Below are 9,234 nucleotides of genomic sequence, written 5' to 3' on the forward strand. Positions count from 1 at the left end.
CTCCCAGCCACTCTACCCCAAGCCTGTAGTGTTGCTTGGGGTTGCTGTGGCCAAAGCGCAGGACGTAGTGTTTGGTCTTGTTGAACCTCATCCCATTGGCTTCAGCCCAGCTATCCAGCCTGTCCAGATACCTCTTTAGGGCCTCAAGGGATGGGAAGGCTTCCCACCTCTGAATAAACAGCAGCTATAGGCTGGGGCTTTAGTCCACAATGGCTTTTATGCTGTAAGTGACTCAAGCCGTAGCATCTTTAGCAGCTGTTTTATGTACATATAGCAAAGAAGGGTGGCCAAAAACTAGCACAACAGAAAAAAATTAAACTCATCCTCTTTCAAACAAAACCAAAGTAATATCAGAAAGAAAACTAGGTGCTTATTTGCTTTTTTGATAAGTCTGCATTGATGGTAGAGAAGAGATTATAATGGTATAATGATGCTCCTGAATATTCCATAGGTCACATTGTGTGACTTGTTAACTAAAGCCATGATTTAGGATGTAGAGTGGAGAAGAGAGTTGAACATACATGTGGTGCAAAGGGTAGGGAGGAGAGAGAATAATAAGTTATCAGTAGAGTATGAGAAATCCGAAGTGCTTACTTTAGTCCACAATTTCTATCTTTATACCTTATACTGATATGCATATGCCAAATATTTTTCAAGCTCTTCCTCATAAACCGATTTTGCTCTTATATGGTAAAAGAAAATTTTAATTGCTAGAGATTTTCTGAGTATTTGAAAATGTACTTATATACTTACTTAATTCTCCGCTAAAATACTCACCTGTACTGGTCACCCTAGTTTATGGCAAGAATATTTCATTGTTTAATGTTTGAGAGAAATAAAATTTTGAAAGTAGTAAAATAAACATTGGTTCATGAAAATAGAAATGTTAAATGGCAAAGATTTATTTTACAAACACCAGGACCAGACTTGTTTTTAAACTGCTAGTCTGGAAATACTTACTGGCATGGTAACATCTGTGACAACAAATGCTGAAATAAAAATAAAACTTCAGGAGTTTTTCCATCTGAACTGGTGCTTCATGGTTATTTAAATTATATCCACATTTGGAATTTGTGGAACAGTTATTTACTGTCTCCTTCAGTAAATTTAAATGACTGATTCTACTGATGTGCTTTTATTTTATACTTCATTGAAACAATGGAAATAAGGAGAATTTCACATAGGTCACTCTAAAAGTAATGCCTCCCATTTATTTCCACAGAAACCACAACAGATATAAAGAGTACAATAACTGAGTAAATTCTTAGCTACAGAGCGCTATTTTTCAGCACAGTCACCACCATTAGCTATGCACTTTGACCAGTGATGAGCAAGTGATGCTGCACTTGTAAAAATCTGCACCAATGGAGGTGACCCACTATTTCACATCTGCTCTGATGGCATAGTTGACAGGAAAATGTTGCTTATGCAGCTTGAAGAGTTGGAAGTCAGAAGACACCAAATCTGGGCTATATAGTGGTGTGGTAGGACAGGGCACCAAGGATTGGACATGTACTCCACAGTCTTCAAACTGGTATGGGGTCTAACATTAATGTGTTGCAAGAGGAAGGTTATCTTCCTCTCTGGTCCAACTGTGGAACTGCAGGCCTTCAGCTGAATTAGCTTCACGATGTAGCAGTCAGAGTTAATGGTTTGTCTGGGTTCCAGGAAATTCAGAAGGATCATCGGTTTCCTATCCCAAAAGACAGTGCACATCACTTTACCTTCTGAGGGCTGTGTCTTGAATAATTCCCCTTCAGTGAAGAATTCACATGTTGCCACTCCATGGACTGCTGCTTTGACACCAGCTCATGGTGGTGACACCACATCTCTTCACTGGTAATGAAGCAATCCAGGGAACTGTTACCTTCAGCTTTGAATTGGTTCAGTAGGTGCTAAATAGGTCCTAACAAACTTGCATATGATTTTCTTTTTGTTGCTGTGTGATCATTCATATGATCTATCTGGTGAAAACTTTGTGATATTCCAGTGTTGCCACCATCCTTTTCATTGCACTGAAAGCAATATTCAGCTCCATATGCAGTTCCATAGTCATAAATCACCAATTCACGTGGATGAGCTGATTGAGATGCTGTGACAGCTGTGCATGGTTAACCAGTATTGTCGCAGTTTGCTCCATATGAAGGAATTCAGTTCCACCTCTTTGCTTCATACACACTTCCATGTTGGATTCCATTTTGTCAGACTGCCCCTCTGCTACCATCTGTCATTCAACAACAAAATGGAACAGAATACTGGTGGGAAGGTTTAACCTTGACTGCCATGCCACCAACATTAGCATCTGACATTGTGGGCCAACATAGTAAAATAGGTGACTTTACTTTCACAGCGTTCCTTGTATAAACTGCTTGTGTTTACTTTTCAGAACAGAGTTTTTAGGTACAGTTCACAGCCTTCTGGCTTGAATGCAGAAGACAAAGATTGCATGACTTGGATTATAGCTCTGGCTTTCTGGGTTATTTAGTCACAAATATGTCATTTTCTAGTTTGTTAAATTAGAAGTAGTAATAATATCTATTAACATCTCAAAGCATTTTAAAATCTGAAGATTAAACCCAAAATTAAAATCTTGCATGTACCTGCATTTTCAATTATACTGAAATCAGTGAGATTACTCAAGCATAAAGTTGCATTTTTAAATGTTCATTAACACTGATCTAAATTTTAATATTATTTCGAAAGTATAAACTGTCATTACAAATGCTTGCACATATTTGAAGTCAGTCTGAAGGATAATAATAGCTTGTCTGGTTTACAGTTGAAAACAAAATATTATTATAGTTATTGATAACAGGTCTGATTTATGAAAAATTGAAGCATTTGCTTTCTTAGCAAGTTTTGTCATCAGTCCAATTTGAAACCTGGAGAATTGCCCAGTCCTTTTATGAGAACTTGTACTTGCAATGCTAACATTCTAGTAATTACTTTTTCTTTTTGGGAAATAAAGGTGTTTTATAAGAAGATGGTAGGAGCTGGCACAGCTGTTAAAGAGACTCCAGAGATCGAAAGAGTAAAGAAAAATCAGCAGAATATTAGTTCGGTAAGTGTTATTAACATTAATTATTCTTACGTGAGTAAGTGGTGGTCAGATTTTTTTTTCATTTTCTTTACTAAAAATTCTATGTCTTCGTGTCACGTATCTCATTCCGATACTATTTCACTGGATTTCAGATATAAAGCTCCATTCTAGCTTACTTTTTCTGAGTCCAAAGGTAGAATTTCAAAATGAATGATTGTTAAATATAGGAAGAAAGACATTTGAGGAAAGAGTTTTGTCTTTCAACAGTGAGAAACGCAAACTGTATGGACTGATATGCCAGACTGAACTGCAGTCATAAATCACATGACAAAAATGAAAATCTTTAAAGATGTTGTGTCTGCATGTATTACACAGGATTTGGTACCATTTGTACTTCAAGAAGAGAGAAATGAATGCTCATCACAAACCTTGTGAGAAGGTTGAGGATTTATGACTCTGTGTGCTGATAAGTTATGTGTGCTGATAAGTTGATGTCTTAAACTTAATTTCTAGTTACCTGAGCCATTTATTTTGAGAGTAGTCACACCTACACCCACACCGATCCACACACAGACAGAGGCTTACTAGGAGAAATCGTACTCATATTTTTTACTGGATACGTTTTAGAATGAAATAGAAGAATGCTCTCGTGTGTGTAGCGTGTAGCGCTCGAGTGCTCAAGCTAAGACAGCTTTTGCTGTTTCAGAAAGTCTAAACAGTGGCAATGAAAGATAGATCGGTATGCTGGTAACTGCACTTGAACACAAGTGTATCAAGAGAAATAAAAAATGTGGTTGTGGTTTTAGTAGTAGTGGTTTAGTAGAATGCCTTTTACTGTGCTAGCCTATGCCATGTAGTATACTTATGATTACTTGGGTTTTGTATAGTAATTATTAAAAGGAAAGTATGTCAAATTTAAAAGCAGCATGAAATAAATTTTTAAACTATTTGTCAGTAAAAGGGAAACTTTCTGATGTAATTTACAGGAGCCCAAAAATAAAAAAACAAATTACACCAATTTTCACTCTATTAGATTTAAATATCTTACACATATCTTTGAATTTAGCTAGGATTTAGGACAGCTTTAAAACTGCTGTGCTGGATGATTTTAGTGAAATTTGATGCTCATCAGCAGTGCAAAAACCCCAATTAAATAAGAAAGTCTGACCAAAATAGCAGTCATCATGTATTATGCAACAACAACAACAACAAAAAATCCATTGCATCACGTTCTGAAAGTGATCAGATTCTTCCAGATGATATCTATTGGAGGCAAATCTTAGAACACTCTGTTTTCTTGTCCTGGAAAACAAGGTAGTGGCAGCCAGTGTGGTTGAGCTAATCACACCTGTTGTGATGAGTGGGAAGGATGAGACAGCGTCATAAATAGTTGGTGACTCTCAAAATTTTAAAAGCAGACATCAGACCCATGGACTGAAACTGAATCTGAACCCAGAATATACATAACTAAGAGGATTGTTTTTTAACTTCTTTAGATTAGAGGACTGGCAAGATGGACACAGCATGAAGAATAAAGTTTTTTGGGGAGAAGACTGTAGTTATGTTTTTCTTTGTGTGAAATTCATCAGGAAACTCTTGTGATATGTCATTTAGCACCAAAAAGGAAGTATTTTAAGGAATAATAGCACTGCCAATTTTTAAGCTTACCTAATGCTCTCTATTAAAAGATGCTGTTTTCAACAGTTTAATACTTCTTAACTGTCTGGACTGAAATTTTCCATTTCTGATCTGTGCTTTGGGCTGTTTTTGTTTAATTTATTTAATCATTTATTTATTAATTTAAGCCAAAGTGGCTTCCAAGAGTAAGTTCACAGAAAAACAAGTTGTATAGCCTGTGTTAAAAAAAGTAAAATTGACTGTAGAGGAGAGAGTTGAAAACTATCTAGCACATAGTATTTTCTACAGTGGATTTAGGTGGGAAAAAAATGAGTGCAGGAATGAAGAATTGAAAGCGTAGAAGGGGTTGGCTGTGACCAAAATAGAAAGGCCAAAGGTAGGATACTGGCAGAGTGGTGTGCTCCTGTGCATAGATGCATCATCCTTCCAGAGGTGAAACAGGACCCGAGGCTGTTTAGACTCTTTACTTCCTTGCTGTCAGCATTTATCTGTGATAAAAAATCCTCAAATATTTTTCCATTAGTCAAAATATTATCTATTTCTTTAATGTTGGTGTCCACAGAGGTAACAAACTGCGCTTGTTCTTATGGGTTTGGGCAGTCAGTGTAAATGGTAAGGCCTACTGCTACAAACAACATGGGGCTTAGATAAAGGCATGGAAGGAATGTAAATACTTTTTTCAATCATGAGAAATTGCCTCTATGTTCAGAGAGTATTATTAAGGTCACAAAGTCAGTACTCAAGAGCATGAATACAAGTCCCTGTGTATACGCCTTGTGATCCAGTCCTTAACTATTTGATTTTGTACAGTCCCACTGAGACAAACCTGCTTTGGTTTCCTGATTAACACAGTACAGTTCAGTGGGAGCTGTCATTTGAATTCAGGTGCAGTATTGTCTTTTGTTTTTTAAATGATGTTGCCAGAGTAGTTGCTACAAGTCTTTGCTCTCTCTAGTAAAAATAGTAAGTATGTACTTCCTTGTCACAGCTCTATTTCTCCTGCCTTCAGAGTATAGTAGAGGAGCTAATTTGTGCAAAAACTCATATACTTTAATGAGGAGAAACTTTAGTGATTTCCTGAGGAAATCAGAAATTTTGTCTTCAGAGTGGGAACTTAAAACAGTTTAAAAAAGAAAAGCATGACAAAGCAGTCTTGATTCATATGTGAGCTACTCATTGAGTAAGGATCATTGATTGTATGAATGAAAAATAGGAATGAAGCAGAATTCTCTTGAGAGAAACAGCTTTTGTTGATAAAGAAAGTTATTGGGCACATGAAGAGGAAAAGTATATAGTAGAACAAAGTATATTAAAAACTGAATATGGAACATATTTGTATAAGAGGCAGAACTAAGGTTACATTGATGAAGTAACTTGTATCATTTTCTGACCTTTGAATGCTTGATTTTGCAGCCTTAAAAATTTATTAAAAATAAATTTTGTACACTACATAAATATAAAACTGCAAAAATAGATTAATTGTGCTGTTCTCTTCCTAGCATTCTTTTGCTTCCATGAGTCTTGCTAATGAAAAACGTTTCCTACTATCATGTATCACTGCAGACACAATTTTGAATATTTTTGTGAATGTTGCTGTTATATTTACCATTTTAAAGAAGAAAGCAGCATGCCATATTGTGAAGGATGACTCTGGATATTGTTTGTGCTACAGTGAAATAAGGGGTTTGAAGCATAATGTAACAAATAGCGGATATTTAGTAACGGACAGCAAGAAAAAGACATTGCACTAATTTGTCCAAGATGACCCTGTTGGATAGCATATGGAAAAATGGAAAGTATAATGTCTTTCTTTTTAATACCACATGCAGTTACCTCACAGTATTTTCTCATTAAATTGAGTTCCATTTTTTATACATGTGGTGTATAATTGATGAAGTGCTTCTAGTTCTTTGTGTCTTTCAAATTGTGAATTCTACCATATCCAAACATACTGTTCAGAAGGGATGTAGCAAAAACATCACTAAATCTCTGACAGTATCTTCAAAAACATAATCCATCCAAACATCTGCATTCTTCATAATGTGTTTGTGCATGTTTTCAGAGAACTTCAACCAGACTTTGAAGCCATCCACTCTTGCAGAATCACATCTGTGAAATATTTGGTTTCTGGAATGGACTGGTAGATTCCCCAGTAAAATAATACAAGACCAAGTCATTGTCAAAGTGATGCAAATCTCCAAGTAGTATATGTGGCATCTCAATTACCATGAAGATAGCTGCAATCTGATGTGATGTATATTCATGCTGTAACAGTTTTAGGATACCAGTCTTGTTTTATGCGCTTTATCTATATCTTATCAAATAAGACCTATCTGACACCCAGCAGTCTGTCTCAGAAATGAAATATATCTCTTGCTCATGTAGTAGTGCTGGTAGGTCTGGTCTAGCTATGCGGTGCATGCAAGGGACAGATTATAAAACTTGTGTTTTATTACTTGCTTGTATCTTTTTTGAGTTGCTAATATTTCATAATATTTATTGTGCAGATTAAATACAAAGAAGAAATTCAGCATGCAACTCCTATTTCTGATCCACCTGAACTAAGGAGAATCAAGGAAAATCAGAAGAACATAAGCAATGTGTGCCCTGTTTTTACTGTTTGCAGTCTTTATTGTGTGTTGAAGCTGCAGTGAATATGTGTGTGATGTTTGTACTGGTTTCTGTTTGTCCACAAAGACTAATTTAATCAATTAATAATTAAGATGTTAACTCCTTAGCCTTGCACTTCAACTAACATCAATGGGAGTGAAACATTCCTATTGAAACATCAGTTGTCCACCTTTGAAACAGAAAAATTACAGTAAGGTGAGTCTTAAATATTGTGGTAGAAAGATGATGGTGTTTACTAAGGAATGATATTTTTCAGCCAAATGTAGTGTGCTCTGTAATGATTTCTAATGCATTGGTGTACTCCTGTTACTTGGAATCCTTTGTGTAATACCTTTTGCCATATTTACTAGGTTCACTATAAAGAGCAGCTCTGCAAAGCTACACCTGTAAGTGTCACTCCGGAGATTGAAAGAGTGAAGAGGAATCAAGAGAATGTCAGCATGGGAAGTTTCTCTCATTTATTCCTTTGCATAATTGCTGGGTGCACAGGATCAGTATAAAGTTTTGCCTCCAGAACCTGTACCTCTTCTTTAGTTAGCACACTCAGTAATGGAATTATTTGAAAACCCTCTTTTAGGAAGCAGTTTTGAAAAACCACTCTTCTGTTCAGAAAACGGCACGTAAAACATCACATTTCAATTGAAGAAATGGCTGCAGTTTTTTTATTATAATGTCTTGGATATTTGCAGGAACAGATGTTCCTGCAAAAAAAACAGATTTTTTTTTACAGAACATTTTTTATCCAGCTTTTTTTCTTTTCTCTTTTTCTTTTTTCTTTTTTAATGGGTAAAACTGAAAATCCAGTTCTCTCCTGTCTGGCAAGAGGCTAGCTCCTCTCTAACTTTCCTATCAGAGTTTGCTTAATGGCTGAAGAAAACATTAGAAAGTTATACTGTTTGTAGGAGCATGTGGAAGAAGGTAGGAGATTTTGGAGTATGCAGTTGCATTCTTGCAGAAGTTGTACTCTACTGATGAGCATTTCTCCTTAGTGAGACTTCCATCAGCATCCATATTTAGTGTGAATATAGAATATATATAATTTAGCTGAATATATAGAGTATGTAAGTTAAAATATGAATCATATACTTATGGAATCTTTGTGTGTGGAGAAATATTCATTTACAATATTTGCTGCTGAAATTCAGGTTTTTCATTTGCTCTGCATGAGTTTATTACATTATTTGTGGTTTACTCCATTCCAAATAGAAGATATTTCTCTGTACAGCTAAAGACCAGTGTGGTAAAATGTTGAGATATTGTGTACATCTGTGTGCATGTTCACATAAATGCGTTAATAAGACTTTACAGAAAGAATTCAAGGGTGTGCTTCAAAAAACAAATTTTATAAGCTTTAATAAATTTCAAATGCATTTCAGCTTTTCATTTGTTTCCTGGATGACCTTTTAAATCATACATTTTAATGTAATACTATTTGATGTCACTTTAGCTGACATAGTATATACCGTTTTATTCTGTTAACTGATAGGTTCACTACAGAGAGCAGCCTGGCAAAGCTACTGCTGTGAGCATCACTCCGGAGATAGAGAGAGTCAAGAAGAATCAAGACAATATCAGCTCGGCAAGTTGTTTGAATCTTTTTGTCATTTATATTTTCAGTCATTTGAGGTATCTAACAAGGATTTACTTTTGCATTTAAATTTGATACGTCTGGTAAATGTAACTGCATCATCCATTGTAAATTTTTTTTTAATCCTTTGAATACATGACTGCAGTAATGGGCAACAAAAATATTAAGATTTTTGGTTGTTCTTACAAAACATGTAAGAGATCAGGAGATCAGTCATTCTTTCAAGAACCTTTATCTCTTGTTACCAAGTTTCAGTTGATAGATTTCAGGAGTAAAATATGGTCGAGGAATATGGATAGAGGAAATGAGAACTTAAATTCAGTGCAGGTGTTTTTTT

General features: G+C 35.6%; 1 protein-coding gene across 1 annotated transcript; it reads left to right on the top strand.

Moving 5' to 3' along the window:
• Positions 1–2,958: 2,958 nt before the first annotated feature.
• Positions 2,959–9,210, top strand: LOC104911450 (nebulette-like). Its single transcript, XM_019616432.2, has 4 exons — positions 2,959–3,061; positions 7,186–7,278; positions 7,660–7,752; positions 8,796–9,210. The coding sequence occupies exons 1-4, from the start codon at positions 2,984–2,986 to the stop codon at positions 8,964–8,966; spliced, it is 435 nt and encodes a 144-aa protein (XP_019471977.1). The 5' UTR covers positions 2,959–2,983; the 3' UTR covers positions 8,967–9,210.
• The last annotated feature ends 24 nt before the right edge of the window (positions 9,211–9,234 follow it).

Source organism: Meleagris gallopavo, chromosome 6 (genome assembly GCF_000146605.3).
Source record: "Meleagris gallopavo isolate NT-WF06-2002-E0010 breed Aviagen turkey brand Nicholas breeding stock chromosome 6, Turkey_5.1, whole genome shotgun sequence".
In the NCBI taxonomy this organism is placed as follows: domain Eukaryota; kingdom Metazoa; phylum Chordata; class Aves; order Galliformes; family Phasianidae; genus Meleagris; species Meleagris gallopavo.